Here is a 22,927-nt window from a genome sequence, read left to right as displayed (position 1 = left end):
TCCCAGGAATTTTGCCTGCCACTCAATTTCTTCTGCTTTAAAAATAACTGCTCTCAAACGAACCTCTAAAAGGGATAAAATCGGCCCATTCCAGGCAAAAACTAACAGTGAATGAACAGCCAGGTATTAGGGCAAGGGTGACCCAGAAGCCCTTCACTTTCCTTCTTCCTTATGCCCGGTTCTTCCTCAAGCATGGACGTGGGGGCGGGGATGGGAGAGCCCACTCCTTTTGACCCGCCTTCCCCTCTCACTCCTCCCACCATAGAAAATGTGTTTAACACCCAGATCTGAAACCTAAAAGGATGTTAGAACTTAAAGCTAACCTCTAACTTTCAAACATCTATAAACATGTACCTGTAACACTTGGTACACAGAGCTGGGTTGTAAAAGCCTCTTGCTAGAGGCAAGGGGGAATGAACAGGAACACTGGACTGCTGTGAGGCCCAAAGGGCTATTCTGCAACTCTGGATGACTCACCATTCTTCCATATATAGAATCTTACAGGAATCTTGAGATAAACCACAGCTATTCACAACAAAGAATCAGCAAAACTGGAGCCGAAACAGCTCGCACTTACAAACCCAGCTCACTCAACATAAACAGGAACTGATTTGATGTGGCAATCGAGTAAGATGTGTGCGCATGAAAAATACAAAAGGCATGAAATAATTCAGTGTCACTTGTACTGAATATTCTAAAAATAAAAAAGATGTGTAAATATTTTAAATAATCTCCTATTTAAGATAGGAAATAGGAGGAAATGTTTAATTACTGTATTATTCTATGATACTATCCCCACTAACATCTGAAAAGCAGAACAGATTCTATACCCATCTGGGCAAAGGGAAGTTAATTTATGAGTAGAAAGTGGCCGATGGCTGAAGAACTGCTTTGCAGGAATGGGCCTGGCCCATGGTTTCTCAAAGCCTATATATTCCTGTGGTCCCACACCAGTTCTCCTGCATTTCATACTGAATCGCCACCTCCCAGGCTGAACCTAACTTCACCTAGGGCAGGAGGAAAGTGGGCTGGCAAGAGACCTAAACACACACCTGGAGCCTCCAGGAAGACGGGCGTACTGTTTCCTGAGGCTGCCAGCAAGCCTGACAGAGTTCCATGAACACAGGAGGTCTGACGTATCTGGAGCAAATTCATTCTCCTTTTCCCCCATCCCACAAAACCACCTTGCCCTCCGTGCAGTTTCTAAGGACATCAATGCCTTCCAGAAACTGGGGCAGAAACACTGCCTTGGCTATGGGACAAGTCACAGGAACAGACGCGCAAGCTGAGGAAGATCTTTTTTGGTTCAGTTCATGCCATTCCTGAATGTTACTGACACTCCACAGCTCCACAGCAAGTGTCTGCCTTCCCCACAGGGAGACAATGTCAGTAGCAACATAAAACGGTAAGAACTTAAAAAGTGGTTTTCAGCCGGGCACAGGGGCTCATGCCAGGAATCCCAGCACTTTGGGAGGCCAAGACAGTGGATCACCTGCGGTCCAGAGTTCGAGACCAGCCTGGCTAACATGGTGAAACCCTGTATTTACTAAAAATGCAAAAATTAGCTGGGCGTGGTGGCAGGCGCCTGTAGTCCCAGCTATCCAGGAGGCTGAGGCAGGAGAATGGCGTGAACCCGGGAGGTGGAGCTTGCAGTGAGTCAAGATTGCACCACTGCACCGCAGCCTGGGTGACAGAGCGAGACTGCATCTCAAAAAAAAAAAAAAAAAAAAAAAAGAAAGAAAGAAAGAAAAGCTGCTTTCCTCAGATACAGGCAAGTTTCCCAGCCCACCAACAGAAGGAAACAGACCATCAAACCCAGGTGGGATTCAGAACAAACATCTCCAGCACTGGTGGGCCATGGAACAGCCAACCTGCTTTCATCAGGTCATTAATAGCCAAGATAAATCGCTCATGTTTACCCTCCAGAACTGACTCTATCTTTTTTCTCCATTTTCTCTTTCCTGCAGCGCCTCCCTTAGGCTAGTCCGCACTACCATTCATTCGTTCATTCATTCATTCATTTATGCGATAAGGCGGGACGCGGCGATCCCTAACACCTGCTACTAAGTGCTGCACTGACTGCTGTAACAGGCACTTCCCAAGCACGGCCTCCTGGCTGCCATCTCGGAGGCAGGTAAGGCGACAGGTAAGGCACAGGAACATAGAGCACCGTGTCCAGCCGCACAGCCAGCAGGGCAGAGCAGACCTTCAGATCTTTGGCTCTATGACTGCACTGTCTGAATCTCCACCAGGTTCTTTGTCCCCTCACTGGAGGGCACAACAGGCACCTTCAGAATACACCTCTGAGGGGTGTAGGCTCCTCCCCCACCACCCTGTCATCTCCCATATTTAAATGTGCATGAGAGTTCACAGGGAGCGTCAAACACGCCCTCAGGCGAGAACCTCAACCCCAACAAGGCTGACTCCAGGCAGGGCCCTCCCCACTATACCTGTCTGACCAGCACCCCACCTGCCACCTGGCCTCGGTTTCCTTCCCCTCCCCTGGAGCCCTGAGGGTGGTTCTCTCTGCAGACCTCTCTGGGCTATATACACTCCATTACGGATTTGCTCGTTTCACACCCACTGTGTGCTGCTGTTACACATCAAGGAGAACAACAAAGGTTCAAGTCACAGATCGACCCACAGACCGGGGCTGAACAACAGAACTTCCTGCATGGTGGAAATGTACTAATCTGAGCTGCCCAACAGGGAGGTCACAAGCCACTCGTGGCTACTGAGCGCCTGACTGGCCAGAGTGACTAAGAAACTGAATTTTCCATTTCAGGTAATTTTTAACTCAATTGAAATAGCTACATGGGGCTAGTGGCTAACACGTTGGACAGCAGTGTGATATTCTAGTAACTAAAGCACCAACTGTGCCCCAATATACGACTCCAGGCAGCCACAAGGGATGACTTTGCTGAGCATGCATGAGGTGCTGTGGGAGCCAGGGGCACGGGCCGCTGGTGCCCATTTCTCAAGGAGCTTCGTGTAGGTCGTGAGGCCTGAAAAGCAAGGCCAGTCCCTGCCGGCCTCAGGGCCTTCGTCTCCACTGTGTCCTTCAGAAGAACATGCTTCACCCACATGCCACTCAGACCTTTGATCAAACGCTGCTTTCCCAGCAAGGTCCTCCCCGACCGCCCTGTGGAAAGTGGAGCCTCTCCCAGCTTTCTCACGCTACCTCCAGCACGCCCACCTCAACCCACCCCTCTCCTCAGGAACTCCACCACAGGCCTCACAGCCTGGGACACAGTATCCCTTACCAGTCTCTGCAGTGTGGTCTCAGTTGACTATCGTGCCACTGGGGCTTTGATTTGGGAGAAGTGGGTGTGTTGACCGTTACATCCCCAGGACTGAAGTGGGTGTGCTGACCAGCACATCCCCAGGACTGGGTCCTTGGGGAGGTAATCTCTAAGGACAGGGATGACGTCTGAATTCAACCATTTGGCAAGCAGTTACTGAGTTCTAACCAGGCACCAGCATAAAATGAGCAAGAGGCAGACCCTTGAGGGGTGCACAGGCTGTCGGGTGGCACTGCGCATGAGAGGCGCCCCGGCCAGAGCTGGGAGCTGACACGCAGCACAGGGGGCCACTCTTCCTGGGAAGCTCCTGTGGGTTCTTCTCATTTACGCAGCAGGAAGAAGCAGGCAGGAAAACCATTCCAGGAGGGGTCTCCAGGCCTGCAGGAGGACAGCAGGGGCTACTGCTGATTCCAGAAGGTTCTTCCCGCTGGAAGATGCCAAGACCGCCTGACGCAACTCTGCATTTCACACGTGGGAAAGCTGTGTCTGCAAAGCGACTCGCCCCAGATGCAGAGGGAGTGGGTGGCAGAGCCAGGACGCCGACCACAGAGGCCACCGGCTGAGCCGGCGAAGGTTTCACTAGCATCTCTTCCCTGTGGTGTCCACGGCGCTTTCCCATGCAGCACTCAGGCCAGCCCACAGAGCCCAGGGGATGGCGCAGCTGCTGCACTACTGCACAACCAGGTCTCCACTCCTGCAGCCGGGACGGACACTCTTCAGAGTGTGGCTGTAGGGGAGGAACCCAGAGACCTGAAACAATGGAACGTGGGGCCCCTGGGAGGCCAGCCCGGGCCACAGTCCCTGCACAGCTGTGGTGACATGCAGGCTCGCCCCGGGATCTCTCCTGTGCCCCCGGGGAATATGGGATCCACGTGGCACACAGAAGGCCTGCGAGGCGAGGCTGGTGCTCGAGGTGAGGCTGCTCCTTGCACGGAGGCTGGAGAGGGCTTCCCGGCAGCGACTAAGCATCTGCAGAAATGATCTAGGGATGCGGATCCTCAGAGAAGCAGGGAGAAGGCGTCCCTGAGTGAGCGAGCCCCACCTCTCTGCAGACCTGGTCCAGGGGAGGGGGAGCTGCCAGGCTGGTGCCTGGTGGGAAGGCCAAGGGGACACCTGCTGTGGGCAGCCAGCTGCGAGTAAGGCCGGGGTCCCCTGGAGAGGGCCAGGGACTGAAGAAGAGGAAGTGGCGCCTCACACTCAGTGACCACGGTCCGTGTTCCTCCCAGACGTTTCCCCTTGGCTCTGACTTCCCCCCTTGCTATCCTGGCCTGGCCCTCTCCACAGGAGCATGTGAGGTTATGTCCAGCCAAGGGTAGGGTGGCCAAGCATGGCACCACTGTCTCATGCAGCTTCTAACAATGGGGCTACCGGGCAGCCCCCAGAAGAGGGATCTGCGCAGCCAACATTCAGGGCTGATCCCCACAGTCCTCCCCCAGACAAGCTTTCCCTGAGGACGGGGCGCTGTTCACAAATGGGGAGGCTCTTATACCATGGGAAGAAGCTCTGTCTCGGCAAGGCCAGTCCAGCAAAGCAGCGCCCACCACCACAACGCCCCGGACGGCACTGCTGCCTCCCTCTCCCGACCCAGCACACGGGAGAAGTCGAATGAAGACCTCCACCTCCTTTCTCCAACCCTCCTGGGCCAAGCTCACCAGATGCAGCTCAAACAGCAATGTGATGGCCCCGGGGGGAGCTACGTCAAACCGGGTGTACGCTGACCCTGCAGGCTGCACTCCCAGCCGGCTGTGTGACTGGAGCCTCCCGGCCCACATGATGAAGACCCCCACTGCTCTCCAGGCTTCAGGGTCTCTATCCCGCTCCTCTAATCCACCCTCCTTCCACTGCCCGGAGAATCCACGCCCCACTGTAATCACCCTCACACATCCCTGAGCCCTGCCTCTCTCTCTCTTCCCTGTACACACTTAGCTCAAAGACAAGCCTGCCCTGCACGTGCACCTGTGCAAAAAACATGGCTGGAGAAAAGACACCCAGCATGCTGACTGGTCCTTGATCTCCTGGCAGGGCCCTTGCTGTCCCCCAGCAACGCTTCCTTCCCTCTCCATCCATTCTCCCACACACCTTGATGGCTTCCAACCCAGCACACCATGCCCACTGCTATAAGCCCCAGGGTGTGTGCTCCCACCCAATTCACATGCTGAAATCCTAACCCTCAGGTTGACAGTATTAGGAAGTGAAGCCTTTGGGAGGTGACTAGATCATGAGGGTGGAGCCCTCCCCAGTGGGATTACTGCCCTTACAGAAGACATGTTCAACAGCTCCCCAGACACCGAACCTGCTGGCACCTTGATCTTACGCCTCCCGGCCTCCAGAACTGTGGGAAACAAATTTCTGTTGTTTATAAGCCACCTCGTCTACAATATTATGTTTAAAAATTTTAAAAAGGCCTGGCGTGGTGGCTCACACCTGTAATCCCAATACTCTGGGAGGCTGAGGCGGGCAGATCACCTGAGGTCGGGAGTTTGAGACCAGCCCGACTAATATAGAGAAACCCCATCTCTACTAAAAATACAAAATTATCCAGGCGTGGTGGCACACGCCTGTAATCCCAGCTACTAGGGAGGCTGAGGCAGGAGAATCACTTGAACCCAGAAGGCAGGGGTTGCGGCAAGGCGAGATTGCGCCATTGCGCTCTTGCCTGGGCAACAAGAGCGAAACTCCATCTCGAAAAATAAATAAGTAAAAAAAAAAAAGCTCAAACAGACTAAGACACCCATCCTCGGGACCTTGCTTCCTACTTCACCAAAAACAAAACAAAACAAAACAAAAACCCAGAGCAATCGAACAGGAACTTCTACTAACAGCAGCAAATGCTGGGGGAGGAAGGATGTGGTGCAACAGAAACTCTCACTCATTGTTGGGGGGAGTCACATGGTACCACCCCTTTGGAAGACAGTTTGCTGGTTTCTTACAAAACTAAACATACTCTTACCGTATAATCTAGCCACGGCACGTCTTGATATTTACCCAAAGGAGCTGGAAACTTATGTCCACACAAAAATCTGCACACAGATGATTATGGCAGTTTCATTCACAATTGCCAACACTTGGAAGCAACCAAGATGTCCTTCAGCAGTGAATGGATCAACCATGGTGCATACATGCAGTGCAGTACCACTGAGTGCTAAAAAGAAATGAGCTGTCGAGACATGAAGAGACTCAGATTCACACTACTAAGGAAAGAAGTCAATCTGAAAATGATTTCCACCTGTATGGCATTCTGGAAAAGGCAAAACTATGGAGACAGTAAAAAGATCAGTAGTTTCCAGGGGTTAGGAGAAAAAGAGAGACGGATAGGTGGATCCCAGAGGATTTGGGGGCAGTGAAACTCCTCAGTGTGATATGGCCATGATAGATACATGTCATTATACATCTGTCCAAACCCACAGAGTACGCAGCACCCAGGGTGGCCCCTGATGTAGACTCTGGACTCCTGGTGATAATGATGTATCCGTGTGGGCTCATCGATGGTAAAAATGGACTTCCCCAGTGTGGGCTGTTGATGAGAGGGGAGGCTGTGCATATAAGGGTAAAAAGGAGATACATGGAATTCCATCCTCTCTGCTTAATTTTGCTGTAAAACTACAACTGCTCTAAAAAATAAAGTCTATTTTTTTAAAAAGTAAATATGTTGACATTAAAAATCTATATTCAGGCCAGGCACAGTGGCTCACGCCTGTAATCCCAGCACTTCGGGAGGCCGAGGCGGGCGGATCACTTGAGGTCATGAATTCAAGACCAGCCTTGCCCAACACGGTGAAACCTCATCTTTACTAAAACTACAAAAATTAGCCGGGTGTGGCAGCACGTGCCTGTAATCCCAGCTACTCAGGAGGCTGAGGCAGGAGAATGGCTTGAACCCAGGAGGTAGAAACTGCAGTGAGCTGAAATCACACCACTGCACTCCAGCCTGGGCAACAGAATGCGACTCCATCTCAAAAAAAAAAAAAAAGTACATTCACACACAAACAATGAAGCAACACTACAAACAAAAGTAGACTACAAGCATGGAAGGGGGAGAGAGGGAGAGGAAAAGGGAGAGGGGGGAGAGGAAAAGGGGGAGAGAGAAGGAAGGAGAGGGAGACGGCACGCGAGAGAGAGCACCTGCAAGAGCAAGCTTCCTCCCCCAGACCCCTCCTCCCCATCTACCTGTGCCCCATCCTCTCCCAGGCGCCTGCTATGCTGGACTCTCCCCAGCTGAAGCCACTTCTCTGTTGAACTCTAGATCCTGCTCCTTCAGATGCAACTCAGGGACAATGCTCCAGTGATTCTCTCCTCTCCCAGGTATGTTCACTTCTTACTCTTTTACTAGGTTGTTTTCAAAGTAAAACAAACAAAAAAACAAAAAAACCCTGTATTTCTCCAATCTTAAAAAAGGAAAAATAAATCACACCACTTCTGCCTCCAGCTATCGCCCTATCTCCTCTGCTCCCCTCTGGGGCAAACCCACCGAAAGAATCATCTGCTCACTGCTTCCAACTTCTCTTCTCCCAGTCTCTCTGGGTCTCACTGTGCAACCCAGGCTGGAATGCAGTGGCGCCATCACTGCAGTGGACCAATATAGCAGACTCCTGGTGATACCATGTGCAGCTCACTGCAGCCTCGACCTCCTGGGTCAAGTGATCCTCCCACCTCAGCCTCCCAACTAGCTGGGATTACAGGTGCACATCACCACACCCGGATAATGTTTTCTATTTTTTGTAGAGATGGGGTCTCACTATTTTGCCCAGGCTAATCTCAACCTCCCAGTTTAAAGTGACCCACCCATCCTGGCCTCCCAAAGTGCTGGGATTATAGGTGTGAGGCCACCATGCTGGCCCCATTCTCTCAAATATTTACTCCAGTTTCGCTTTTGCTTGCACCACTTCACTAAAACAGCTCTGGTCAAAGGTCACTGATGGCCTCCTCATTGCTAAACAGTCAACTCTTTTCATTTTTCCTTTTGAGACAGAGTCTCTCTCTGTCGTCCATGCTGGAGTCTCGCTCTATTGTCCATGCTTGGCTCACTACAAGCTCCACCTCCCAGGTTCAAGTGATTGTGATTCTCAAGCCTAAGCCTCCCAAGTAGCTGGTATTACAGGCGCCTGCCACCACACCCAAATAATTTTTGTATTTTTAGTAGAGACGGGGTTTTGCCACGTTGGCCAGGCTGGTCTCGAACTCCTGACTTGCCTCGGCCTTCCAAAGTGCTTAAACAGTCAATTCTGAGTCCTTATCTGCCTTGCCCTCTCAGCAACCTCTGCCCAGTTGCCCCTCCCCTCGTTGACACCCACGCTCACCGGGCCCGGACCTGGCTTCCAGACCCCACACTCATGCCCTCCCAGCTCACCAGCCCTGCCTTCTCGCACTTGCTGCTGCTCCTTCTCCTCCCAGATCTCGTGGTGCTGACAGGCCTCAGGGTCACTCCTTGGTCCTCTTCTCTGTCCGCTGGTTTCCAAGGAGACCTCACCTGGTTTCAAACCACCTCCAATGCCAACAAGTCAATGTATACCTCCCATCCAGCCCCACTCCCGCCAGGATCCTCTCTAGTCACCTACTCCACCTTCTTTCTATAAATGTCTAAGATGTCTCAAACTCCACTCCTCATCTTCTCTCCATCTTGGCAACTCTATTTTCCACTGGCTGAAGCCAAAAGTCTTAGAGCCATCTTTGACTCCTTTCTTTTCTCCACACCCACATCCATTCTTCAAACCGCACCCTCCCTGCAGCTGCCACCCAGGCGAAGCCATCATCACTTCTTGTCCGGACTCCTGTAACAGCCTCCTCGGACTCCCTGCTCTGCCCTTCCCCTTCCCAGAAGCCTCTCTCGGTACAGCACCTCACGGCATTCTGTTTAGGACTCAATGAAATCGCTACTCCTATGGCAGGCAGACTTCTGAGATTCCCTTTCCCTGATGTTTATACCCTGTAAAATCCCTCCCTTTGAACATGGGCATAAACTACGAATATGATGGGATGGTCACTCTGTGATCAGGTTACATCAAACAGCACAGATGACTTTAAGAAAGAGAGGTAGGCCAAGCACAGCAGGTCATGGTGGCTCAATCCCAACACTTGGGGAAGCCAAGGCAGGAGGATCCCTTGAGGCTAGGAGTTTGAGACCAGCCTGGGCAACAAAGTGAGACCATGTCTCTACAAAAAATTTTAAAAATTAGTTGTGTGTGATGGTGCATGTCTGTGATCCTAGTTGTTCTGGAGGCTGAGGTGCAAGGATGGCTTGAGCCTGGGAGTTCAAGGCTGCAGTGAGCTATGATGGCACCAGTGAAATCCAGCCTGGGCAACAAAGTGAGACTCTGTCTCTAGAATAAGGAAGAGGGGAGGGGAGGGGAGGGGAGGGGAGGGGATTTTCAATGAACCTTACATGATTTCAGTGAGCCCTTAAAAGCAATCAGTGTTCTCTCTGGGAAGAGATGTGGAGTGTGAGACGAACTCGACAAAAGAGAACCTTTGGTGCTGGTTTTCAATATGGAGGGGCCACACAGCAAGGAATTTGGATGACTTCCAGGAGCTGCAAGTGACCCTCAGCTGACAGCAAGCAGGGAAATGAGGAGCTCAGTTTACAGCCACAATGAGCTCTGCCAACAGCCTGAGTGAGCCTGGAAGCAGACAATTCCTTAGCCAAGCCTGGGACAGGGACGCAGCCACCAACATGCTGTTTCATCCTGATAAGCGCCCAAGGGTAACCCAGCCACACCATGACGGACAGCCATGTTGTTTCCAGCCACCAAATGTATGGTGCAAGGATGGCTTGAGCCCGGGAGTTCGAGGCTGCAGTGAGCTATGATGGCACCAGTGAAATCCAGCCTGGGCGACAAAGTGAGACTCTGCTGTTAGGCAGCAGCAAAAAACCAGGACAACTCCTCCACTCAAAATTCTGCAGAGGAGCCAGGCACAGTGGCGTGGTAGGCCCAGCTATTCTGAAGCTGAGGCAGGATGACCGTTTGAGCCCAGGAGTTCAAGGCCACACTGTACTATGGCTGCACCTGTGAATGGCCACTGCACTCCTGGCTGGCCAATGCAGCAAGACCCCATCTCAAAAAGACAAAAATTCTTCAGCGGCTCCCACTGACTCTAAGTCAAACCCACCATCATACAATGGCCTGTATGCCCATACAGAATCTGGTCCCACTGACCCTAGCCCTTCCTTCTCTCAGTCCCCACCAGGGCCTCTGTGCTCAAATGCATCAGGCCTGCCTGCGTCCTTCCCCCTTGCTGGATCACTCTCCTCCCAAGCACGTGCTTGGTTAACTTCGTGACTGACATCTTCACGTTTTTTTTTTTCTTTCTTTCCAGACAGAGTCTTGCTCTGTTGCCCAGGCCAGAGTGCAGTGGCGCGACCTCAGCTCGCTGCAACCTCCGCCCTGGTTCAAGCCCGAATGATTCAAGCAATTCTCCTGCCTCAGCCTTCCTGGTAGTTGGGTTTACAGGCGCATGCCACCACGCCCAGCTAATTTTTGTATTTTTAGTAGAGACAGGGTTTCACACCCTGTTGGCCAGGCTGGTCTTGAACTCCCAACGTCAGGTGATCTGCCCACCTTGGTCTCCCAAAGTGCTGGGATTATAGGTGTGAGCCGCCCACCTGGCCAAGGCTTTGCTTCAATCTCTCCTTCTCCTTCAGGCCTATCCTGACCAGCCTATTCATTGTGTAACCTGCCTTCTCCGTTCCTCCCAGGACCTCGTACCACCTCTGCTTTCTGGCTTTCTCTGTAGCTCTTAAGTCTGCCAGCACATACCCTCCATCTACTCACTGTGTTTACCATCAGTGCCCTCTGCTAGCACATAAGCTCTGCAAGGACAGGGGCTTTGTTTTGTTCACAAATGAACCCCAAGCACCTAGAACAGTGCCTTGGCATATGGCAGGTGCTCAGGCAATGTTTTTTTACAGAATATATAATGAGAAACATATTTAAGAATCTAGCACAGTGCTTGGTACACAGCAGCCACGCAAAAAAAATGATCGTTATGGTTGTGATTTGCTGCCAAGAGAAAACAAAGCCCAGCAAAGCACAGGGAAGCGACACACCCTTACAGGCCCAGCTGTTCTTTCTGAACGTGGCTGGACCACTGGCAGGTCTGCAAACAGCATCTGCAGCAGTAACCAAACAACCTCCTGTGTGTGTCCAGCACACACACACACAGATGGCGTCCTATGGCTCCTTTCAGCCATGTGTGCAGTGACACCATCAGCTGCACGTCTCCAGACACGAACCGCAACCTCAAACTGAAGCTCACCCAGACTTAAAGAAACGTCTCAGGTCAAGGTTACCAGTGACCTCCCAGGTGCTGAATCAATGCTTGGTAAGAAACCAGCTATGTAAACCAGTGGCTGGAAAAGAAGTGCAGACGTTCTGCAATCGAGAGGTAGTCGAGCTGCTGAACATCCACCTGGTACAAGAACGCACAACCAGGGAACTTAAACCCTTGGGATGGGGGAATCCAAACAGTGTCAGAAGACCCAGAGTAAGGCCGGGCGCCGTGGCTCACGCCTGTAATCCCAGCACTTTGGGAGGCTGAGGCGGGCAGATCACGAGGTCAGAAGTTCGAGACCAGCCTGGCTAACATAGTGAAACCCTGCCCCTACTCAAAATACAAAACTTAGCCGGGTGTGGTAGTGCGCAGCTGTAATCCCAGCTACTCAGGAGGCTGAGGCAGGAGAATCGCTTGAACCTGGGAGGCAGAAGTTGCAGTGAGCCAAGATCACACCATTGCATTCTAGCCTAGGCGAGAGCAAGATTCCATCTCAAAAACATTTTAAAAATAAATAAATAAAAAAGAAGACCCAAGTAAGTGTGTGCCTGTGCAAACACTTAAAGGCCAGTTTCCGAAATCACTGAGACCCCTCACAGGTTTTTTTTGTTTATTTTTTGTTTTTTTTGAGATGGAGTCTCGCTCTGTCACCCAGGCTGGTGTGCAGTGGCACTATCTCAGCTCACTGCAACCTACACCTCTCAGATTCACGCCATTCTCCTGCCTCAGCCTCCCACCATGATGCCCAGCTAATTTTTGTATTTTTAGTAAAGATGGAGTTTCGCCATGTTATCCAGGCTGGCTGGTCTACCCAACTCCTGACCCTCAAGTGATCTGCCCACCTCAGCCTCCCAAAGTGCTGGGATTACAGATGTGAGCCACCGCGCCTGGCCCCCTCACAGATTTTTAGTGAGGAATAATGGGAACCACCCTACGAGTTCCTTGCTTGCTAAAATCCTTTCTGCTTCTCTCTGGCTCAAGGCCTCCAGGAAGCACCTGCAGTGATTCTGCTGTATCTCCCTCCCCTGTCGATGGCCAGCCCACAAAGGCCACCAACCCAGCAGCAGGCCTCGTGACAAACAGCTGACTCCAGCCTCACTCCCACACTTTCAACTGCCTGGAGTAACTGGAGGAGGAAGAGGCATTCTCATCCTGTTGGCCCACGATGGCTCAAGAAGCAACTCTCCAACTGTCTTCCCACTGAGGAGCTTCAGTGCCCTGACAGATGCCACCCAGCTAGCCTCCCTGACCCGGCTTAGAGTTCTGCTCACTTCCTGCCTTTCGCAGAGGATCACAGTTCCATCAGTGCCCTGCAAAATCGCCACAGAACCTCTGATTTCCCGTTCATCTCCGTTTGCTCTCCCAGCCCCGCGCGTCCCCCTTTCTGATCATGTTACACGTTACAAGAGACGGGGTGGTGTCTTTTGTAGAAACAGCACGGACTTTGCAGTTAACAAGTGAATGTTCAAATCGCAGCTCTGCAGTCTGTGCAGTTAGTCTTTCTGAGCCTGTCTCCAGTGAGCTGTGAAATGCTTTAGAAAGTGACTGAAGAGCCTGGCCCAGAAGCTGAGCTCCGAACAGGGCAACTGCCTTCTCCAAAGGGAGCTGCTCATCTCGACCCTATCAAGCTAACAGTTCAACTCATTCTCATCAAGGCAGCCCATCAGCTCCTGTGCAGACTTTCATCTTACCCCGTCTGGCTGTGACAGGCTTTGAGTCTTGAGACTAAATGTCGTCCTCAAAGTCCTGCCCCATCTGGGCGTCTACCATCCTTCTGGGCTCCTCTCCTACCCCTGCCCCTCCTGAGCACCTCATGCTATGGCATCTTCCCAGAAAGGCTGGGCTCTCTCCTGCTCCCATGACTTTGCATGAGCTGATTCCTCACCATCTCCACCCTCATGCAGGTGGACAGCACTTTTGAAGGCCAGTCGACATCTCAGCCCTGTTATTTCTTTCTGGGCTGTCAACGGGCTTTGCTGCTTTGTTCACATCTCTCTCCAGATCCTCACCACACAGTAGAGGGACTGACCCAGTGGCCTCCAGCACTAGTCTGCCCATCTTCAAATCTTCTTGCTTCCCTACTGCCTGGCACTTGCAGCCCAACACCTTGATCAGAATGGTCCTTTCGTTGTTGCAACTCTAATGTAAAGTACGTACCCCTCAGCTTGTTTTGCAAACAAGGATACTGAGCCCCAGAGAGACTGATTACCTGCCTTACCCAAGACCACACACCAGCAAACAGTGACATCAAGAGACCAGCACCCAGCACTCCCTCCCAGGATCACAGCAACACACAAGCTCATACACACCAGCAGCAACACAGGCACACAGCAGGTGCCGTCTGTATATCCATAATGCCATGGCAAAGTCACCAGCAATATTAACAAACTGCACAGAAAAGGCATAGTTACAATGTTCCATCTCAGTTCACTAGAGCTAATTCTAAGATAGCCAAATCAGGAATAAATTACAGTCAGGCAACATAAAAACACAGACTAGACATTAATATGCCCGCAATGTGCCTAGTGTGTCACATCTATGTACACTCCCTCCCATTTAATCCCAACAACCCTTAGAAGCATAAACTTATTCCTATTTCCCTGTATCCTTGGGCAAACCACTTAACCACCCCTTGCCTCAGTTTCCTCACATGTAAATGAAAATTCACGGTATTTACTTGAATTAGTCAGCTTTCGGTGCAGGGTACAGAAACCCAGCTACCTTTTGTATTTTTAGTAGAAATGAGGTTTCACCATGTTGGCCAGGTTGGTCTCAAAGTCCTGACTTCAGCTGATCCACCAGCCTCGGCCTCCCGAAGTGCTGGGATTACAGGCATGAGCCACCACACCCGGCCCCCTCACATTAACTCTTTACAAGAGGTGCCATTAACCCCATGTCACTCAAGTACACACTGGGAATCGCAGAGGCTAAGTGACTTTCTCAAGATCACACGGTACAAAAATGGCAGAGCTGAGGTTCAAACTTGGGTCAGAGCAGCCCCCGCTCTCAATCACCAATATTCTTCTCTGCCTGTGAATTACCCTTGGTGCCAGGGTGAAGCAGACACAGGCTCGGCCCCCAAGGAGCTCCCAGCCAGGTCAGGAAGCGGTCCGGAAAAATCCATCATTCCAGTTCTTTAAACACAGCCAGGGGCCCCCACCTCCCAGCCTGCCACAAGCTGCTCCCTCTGCCCCGCACCTTCACTGGGCAAGCTCCTGATCCTTCAGTGCAGTTCAGACACCTCTCCTCAGCAACGGGCACCCGGATCAGCTGAGAGCTCCATAAAGGGGCTATACAAGAGACGATGTACTTGGTCAAAGCTAATCTCAACTCCCGGACCAATGTGGATTAGGAGATTAAACCCCTGGCTTCAGAGAGCCCAACGCTATCTCCTGCGGAAGATAAACCCGCCCCAAGCATGTTACTGACTTTCTCTTACACTTGCTGTCCGGGTTTCTAGATAAATACTCTTAATCTACACGGGGCTCATACGATCCCTTAACACGGTCCCACTCTTCCATACAAATGAAAATCGTCCTCAAATTACTTTAGTAAATTTCCTTCAAAGGAGCAAATCCCAGCACTTATTCTCAAAGGCTGGGTGAGTCTGCCAGCCCCTCCCTGGGGTATCTGGCAATGTCTGGAGACATTTTTAGCTGTCACAACTGGGGGAGTGCTGCTGGCATCTCGTGGGTGGAGGCCAGGGAAACTGCAAGGCATCTCCAGTGCATAGGACAGCCGCCCACAACAAAGACACATCTACCCCAAAACATCGGCCAGCGGGAGAGAGCCTGCTCTGACTTCTTCAGCAACAGGTTGACACAATTCAGCACAATATGGGAGAACTAGAGAAAGCTTTAAAAAAACGTATTTTTTAGAAATGAGAATATTTCTGTTAGAACCACAGAAAGCTACTACTTCCAGAGTGCCAAGAAGTTAAATGCCCTATTTGATCTCTAACCTTACACAGTAGTTTTACCCCCTACTTAAGGCTCAGAGAGGTAACTTGCACAAGGCCCACAGCGATCCAATAGGAGGGCTCACGATGAAGCCAGGCCGCATGAACTCCTGAACCAGCACTCTTGGCTGCAGTGCCACCCCCTCCCCACCCACAGTAACAGCACTCGTGCCCGCCCCCATAGCCTGTGAAATGCCTTGTGTGTCTACCCCATCAGACTGCGAGCTCCATAAAGGCAGGGGCTCTCTCTAAAGCTCAGGCTGGAGTCTGGGACAGAGGTGCTCATTACGGTGTGGGTGAAGGACAAAAGCAAGCCGGGCCTGCAGCTTCTGGGAGGCTGTGGTCAGGCCTGGCCAGCCCTCCTGTCACTCCCCTCCTCCCATCTCACCCAGGCCACCTCATCAAGCAACCAAGGTCATCATTCCTGCCTGTCTCTACTCTTCCCTCCGAGCATGTTCTCCTAGACTACACTGTCCACACGTCCTTCCCTAACGCAGAGACTGATTCACTGAGGACAAGGAAACCAGAAGGCAAGAGAGTGAGGGGACAAAGTGGGGTAACGGGATGGCTCAGAAGCCAGGACTGGGAACCCCAGAGGACCAGCTCTAGCCCCAGCCCTGCCCTCCACAAAGACTCCCAATGACCACAGTCCTCTGGGTACCTGCTGGGGGCCAGGCCCTGGGCTGAGTGGATGAACATTCGCTGTAACTCCATTTACTCACCTGTAAAATGTTTAGTGAGCTCTAAAGATTCTGGCACAGAAACCCTTTCCCCGCAAAGGAACTCTAGATGGAAACTCTTCTCTAACATTTTTAAGACTCTAGGACAAAAAAAAAAAAACCCTAGACTCTGTCCATGTCATCACTTGTTTTGAGTCATTTTTCATTATATTCCATTATCTTCCCAAAGGTAGTTCAGAGAGGCTCACAATAACAATGTCACAGCCATCACAACAAGGATAAGGAGACAGGAACCAAGGAATAAAAGAAGAGACACTTGTTTCCTGCAGCGCAAAGCTGAGTATGATTTTCAAGAAACAGTAGCTTTAGAAATGATCTAGAAATTGCATAACCAACGATGCTTCCTTTCAAAGGGGAAGAGGATCCAACACACACAGCTCAGTCAGTTGAATCACAATGGCGGCAGACACAGCAACGTGGCCATGATCACCACAAGCAACTGATACTTAAAAGTTTACTACATGTCTGGATCTGCATTAAATTTCTCACATGCTAACCCATTTAATCCCCACTGCCATGGAAGGAAAGGTTCATTACGCCCACTTCTTAGGTGAGGCAGAGGAGACAGAACGCGCAAGGACAAAGGTGAGCATGTGGTGTTCCTCAACAGCATAATGGGCACACGTGCCACGCTCCTCCACTCACAGTTTTAGGGGTGAGAAAACTGACTGGGAGCTGAAGGAACTTGCTCAAGGCCACAGAGCTGGACATGGTGCAGGTCAGTTGAATTCCAAAGCCACACTCCTTCCACCATGCTGTTTCCCGGCCAACCCCATTTCCAGCAAGGTTTCCCAGATTTGCCAAGAAGCCCAGGTGATTCTGAAAACTGATCCTCAGGCCCTTCTCGCTGAGCTTCTGATTCTGCATGTTCTGGATGGATCCTAAGGACCGCGTGGGACAGGTACCATGTGTTGTTCATAAGCAGGGACAGTTGAACACACTCGTCTGAGCACAGGGAAGTTCCGCCACACAAATCTAACCACGGCAACACCGTGATACGGCTACAGCCTCAGAAGGGATAGTGACAAGATCTCCCCCAAAGTTCCCGGGTTCCTCCCACTGAGGGCAATCGCTTAGTTACTGTGTTCTGCAACCAGGAACTGTGCTCATGGTACCAAGATACCTATCTGTCAGCACATTCGAGAAGAAGGTTTCCCGACAAAACCACAGGCCACACCACAGACCATCTCACTCAGAGCTGAGCTTAGGCTTGTCTGAGATGATCCCCTTTAGTTGATGAAGCAACTGAGGCAGTGATAAGTTAATGTGCTGGCCACAGTCAGAGTCTCCAGCCGACTCCAGCTGGCACACCACACCATCTCAAAAGGACAGCCAGTACTGCAGTGTCTGACGTGGGTTCTGCTAGAGACGCACACACACGGGGCAGCCAGGGTCACCTGCAGAAATGTTCCCACCTGTCAAGCCCTGGCCCCAGAGCCCTCCAAAGAGCAGCTATGGAGCAGATCACAATTCTTTTTTTTGTTTGTTGTTTTGAGATGGAGTCTTGTTCTGTCACCCAGGCTGGAGTGCAGTGGCGCGATCTCAGCTCACCGCAACCTCTGCCTCAATGTCCCCAGTAGCTGGGATTACAGGTGTGCACCACCATGCCTGGCTAATTTTTGTATTTTTAATAGAGACGGGGTTTTGCCATGTTGGCCAGACTGGTCTTGAACTCCTGACCTCAGGTGTTCCACTCACCTCAGCCTCCCAAAGTGTTGAGAATACAGGAGTGTCCCACCACACCTGGCCACAGATCTCGAGTCTCCACATACTCTCCACAGCCCCCGTGCCCTTCCTCCCAGCATGCCACAGGAGTTCACATATGCTTGTGTGACGAAGGCATCCACTCCTACCGCCCCCAGGCCACAAGCCCACCCTAACTCATTACCCAACATCGTTTCTCTCACCCCTATTACCCCACATGACCAGCCTAGAACAGGGCCTAGGAAATAGGTACTTGTTGAACAAAAGCCTGAGAGCACAAATGAGAGGCAGAAGCTGAAGGCGCGGCCCCCACAGGGCTTGAGGGAGACGCAGGAACTCCAGCACCCGGGTGACAAGGCCCCGCGGGGACGGGGTGCATGGCCGGGTCCAGCACGGTGGGAATGCACAGGGCTGCAGGGCAGCAGGGCACACACCTCCACAGCAGGGGCAGGGCCAGGGCACGCACACAAGAGCACAGACATCCAGGAGGAAGGGGACACGGCCGGGACACCCGGCATGACAGCACTGCACTATGCCAGTGGGGGCTGGCACTAGAAACAGGAGTTACTCACAGGCGTCACCCTCACCAGTGCCGTCTGCTTGGCCCAAGAAACATTCATATGAGTGCACAGGGCCCCGCAGAGGCTCAGGCTGCCGATGTGGTAATGCTGGCCACCTGTGGGACAGCCACAGCAGGTCAGAGGCAGAGAAGTGACAACAGACTGCAAATGAGCCAGGGACAGTGAAGAGCAGAATCCCCAACAGACCAGTCCTTACAATCCCACAGGACTCCGGGCTTCTGGGAAAGGGCCCAGTTATCCGTGTGAGACGTGCCTGCCTAACCCACAGGAACAAGGAGACTGGTCTGCACTCAACCACCACACTCTTCTAGAGGGCAAAGATGGCATTACCTTGCGAAGAAGCTACTAAACGGCCCCAATATTTTCAATTTACTCCCCTCCTCAGCTTCATGAATACAGTCCTGCTGGTGTAAGCCACTGGTTTCCTTGACAGAGCTCAAGGTGACGTTGGTAAACTGTGGGTCATCGTCATTCTCCAGGGTCACAATGGCACTGGAGCTGCTCGTGACCACAAGGTCCAAGATGTCCTCATTGCTGACAGACAGCGTGGTGGACAGCTCTGTCCCAAGACTGGACACGCTGCAGACAGAGACATCATCGCTGCGGGTCAGGGCTTTGGAGGTCGGGCTGTAGAGCTTTACCGAGTCATAGCCTGTCCTGGGAAACGTGGAGGATTTGCGCACTCTCTGTTCCCGCTCGGCGCTGCTAGGAGCTGGTGGCGCACAGGATGGCAGCGCGCAGGCGCTCTGGAAGGCCCGCTCGGGGATGAGGTCGGAGTCGGACTGCTTCCTCCTCACGTGGACCGCGCTGCAGGGCACAGGCTCCGGGTTCCCGATCTCCAGGGTAGGAATCCCCGAGTCCACGGACTGGAGGCTGTGCCGGTCTTCTAAAGTCCTGAGTTTCAGCTTGGGCCCGTACTCAGGCGCTGAGAGGAGTCGGGGCACCTTGAGATTGACGTGTTGCAGGTTCTGAAGGGGGTTTCCTGGTCGACCATCCAGAATGCCCATCAAGGCTACGCCATTTGTAGAGGTGGAGAGTTTTCCATCAGTCATCTTGGTCCAAGGAGAAACTAGAAAAAACACAAACACGGAAATTAAAGTGGATATAAAATTCAAAGATGCCACACCTCTGACACACAGCTGAAATGGTCTCATCTCCCACTTAAAGGAGAAAGCCTTGAAAAGCATACCCAAGTTTTGATTCAAGTCCAGAAGCTAGAGGTGGTTTTTGTTTTTGTTTTTTGACACAGTCTCACTCTGTCGCCCAGGTTGGAGTGCAGTGGCGCCATCTCGGCTCACTGCAAACCTCTGCCTCCCAGGTTCAAGCGATTCTTGTGCCTCAGCCTCCCAAGTAGCTGGGATTACAGGCGTGCGCTACCACGCCCGGCTAATTTTTGTATTTTTAGTAGAGACAGGGTTTCCCTATGTTGGCCAGGCTGGTCTCAAACTCCTGACCTCAAGCAATCCGCCCACCTCGGCCTCCCAAAGTGCTGGGATTATGGGCATGAGCCACCACGCCTGGCCCAGAAGCTAGAGTTTTAACATACATTGTCACGATATAACATAGTGGGAAGATAACCCAAACGAAGGATGTACCCGAGGTAAAAATAATCATCACCGCCCCTACCAGTCACATCTTCATCCCCAGGATAGCACAGGGAGCGTGAGACCTGGACTTGGGGGACAGGCGTGTGAATCCATAACCCGTACGTATGTCAAAGATCTACTTGTTCTGAGACAGCATTAAAATCCTAAGATATCTTCATTAAGACGGAAAGCAACCACCAAATGAATTATGTATGCCATCTGCAGCAGCCAGGCCTCCCCACAAATGTCTCAGTCACGCTTACACGCATCTACAAGGCTGGGCACAGTATCCCCTTTACCACGGAAGAAACCGAGGCTTGGCCAGACTAAGAAACGGGTCTGAGATCACACTGCTGTTTAACCGCAGAGCTGGGATCTACAGGACCCCAAAGGAGACCACACATAAGGTTAGAAAGGCTTGGTTTAGGATTACACAAACTCAGGTCAGAAGGCCAGCTCAGTGAAGATAATTAATAAAAGAGAGTCAAGACCACAACCTCCGAGGTTTGAGTGAGTAGAGTCAAAACCGTCAGTGCAGCCTGGGCAGCATAACAAGACCATGTCTCTACAAGAAACTAAAAAAAATCAGCTGAGGGTGGTGGCACATGCCTGTAGTACAAGCTACTCTGGAGACTGAGGTCAGAGGATCACTTGAGCCTGGGAAGTTTTAGGCTGCGGTGAGCCATGATTACACCACTGTACTCTGGCCTGGGTAACACAGAAAGACCCTCTCTCTAAAAAAAAAACAAAAAACAAAATCTGTTAATCACACGCACACATCTAAGGCCATGTCTAAAGTTCTCTGGCATGGCCAGGCATGCTGGCTCACACCTGTAATCACAACACTTTGGGAGGCCGAGGCGGGCAGATCACTTGAGGTCGGGAGTTCAAGAGCAGCCTGGCCAACATGGCGAAACCCCATCTCTACTAAAAATACAAAAATCAGCCAGGCATGCTGGCATGTGCCTGTAATCTCAGCTACTAGGAGGCTGAGGCAGGAGAATTGCTTGAACCCAGGACGTGGAGGTTGCAGTGAGCCAAGATCATGCCACTGCACTCCAGCCTAGGCAACAGAGCAAGCCTCTGTCTCAAAATAAAAATAAAAATAAAAATAATTAGCCAGGTGTGGTGGTACATGCCTATAATCCCAGCTACTCAGGGAGGCTGAGGCAGGAAAATCACTTGAACCCAGGAGGTGGAGGTTGCAGTGGGCCAAGATCATGCCACTGCACTCCAGCCTGGGCGACAGGGCGAGGTCCCATTTCAAAAAATAAAAAAATAAAAAATAAAGTTCTCTGGCCTCACCAGGCATGGTGGCTCATGCCTGTGATCCCAGCACTTTGGGAGGTAGAGGCAGGAGGATCACTTGGGCCTAGGAACTCAAAAGCAAGCCTGGGCAACAATGGGAGAATGGGAGACCTTGTCTTTAAAAAAATGTAAAAATTAGCTGAGTGTGGTGGCACGTGTCTGCGGTCCTAGCTACTTGAAAGGCTGAGGTGGGAGGATCACTTGAGCCCACCCAGGAGGTCAAGACTGCAGTGAACCCTGATAACACCACTGCACTCCAGTCTGAACGACAGAATGAGACCCTGTCTCAAAAATAAATAAATAAAAAATAAAGTTCTCTGGCCTAAGACAAATGAGGAAGGGAGGGTATGCGGCACACCAGCCTGGAGAGTACAGTCCCAGCACACTGAGAACCCTGGCATCAACTGCTACCTTTTTTATTCTTTAAAATGGCCAGGGGCAGTGGCTCATGCCTGAAATTCCAGCACTTTGGGAGGCCGAGGCAGGTGGATCACCTGAGATCAGGAGTTCCAGACCAGCCTGGCCAACATGGTGAAACCCCGTCTCTACTAAAAATACAAAAAATCAGCTGCGTGTGGTGGCAGATGCCTGTAACCCCAGGTACTCAGGAGGCTGAGGAAGGAGAATTGCTTGAACTCGGGAGGTAGAGTTGCAGTGAGCAGAGATCGCACCACTGCACTCCAGCCTGGGCAACAAGAGCAAAACTCCGTCTCAAAGTAAAAAAGAAATCAGGTGGTGCGTTTCAATCTGGTCCATACAAGACAGCAACATAAAGAACAGGGCTTTGGACTCAGACGTTCCTGGGCTCTATATTGCCTTGGGAGAATTAAGTACCACAAGAAAAGCATTTAATAGTCACCTGGCCCCCAACAGGCACTTTGTTGGTAGCTGCTATCATCAAACAGAGAGGAGTTGAAGGTTTCCAAGCACAGAAGAAAGAATGATAACCACTCTTGCTTGGGTGTCAGCTTTTGTAAGGAGCCTACATGCTCCTAATTAGGAAGCCTGGCCTGCCTCTCAGTGTCAACACAGCAAAAGCTAATTAATTAAAAGCAGAAAAAGGGGAGCCAGGGGCAGTGGCTCATGTCTGTAGTCCCAGTTACTCAGGAGGCTGGGGCAGGAGAACCACTTGGAGCCCAGGAGTTCAAGGCTGCAATGAGCTATGATCACCATTGCACTCCAGCCTGGGTAACAGGGCACAATTCTGTCTCCAGAAAAACAAAGGAGAGACAGGGAGGGGAGTAATCTCCCTCCTTCCCAGAAACTGAAGGAGCCAGTAAGAGTGCAGCGCTGAGGCAAAAATAGAAATGTGAAGGAATGAAATGAAATGCAGAATTCAGAAATAGACTCAACTACATATAAATATCTGATTCAGCCTGGGCAACACAGTGAGACCCCCATCTCTACCAAAAGTAAAAATTAGCCAGGCATGGTAGTGCACACCTGTAGTCCCAGCTACTGAGAAGGCTGAGGCAGGAAGATC

General features: G+C 51.5%; 1 protein-coding gene across 5 annotated transcripts in view; it reads right to left on the bottom strand.

Moving 5' to 3' along the window:
* Positions 1-22,927, bottom strand: part of TBC1D14 (TBC1 domain family member 14) — a 114,012-nt gene that overhangs the window by 80,711 nt on the left and 10,374 nt on the right. For all 5 annotated transcript variants that reach the window (XR_003309685.1, XM_026455648.2, XM_026455650.2 and 2 more), the window contains exon 2: positions 18,881-19,619. Coding sequence is in view for 4 of the 5 variants with exons in the window: in XM_026455648.2 (XP_026311433.1) it covers positions 18,881-19,602 (722 nt within the window). In the remaining variant the exon portion in view is untranslated. The remainder of the gene's footprint in view (positions 1-18,880; positions 19,620-22,927) is intronic.

This window comes from Piliocolobus tephrosceles, chromosome 3 (assembly GCF_002776525.5).
Source record: "Piliocolobus tephrosceles isolate RC106 chromosome 3, ASM277652v3, whole genome shotgun sequence".
NCBI classification, from domain to species: domain Eukaryota; kingdom Metazoa; phylum Chordata; class Mammalia; order Primates; family Cercopithecidae; genus Piliocolobus; species Piliocolobus tephrosceles.
This window is presented reverse-complemented; position numbering and strand designations above follow the sequence as displayed.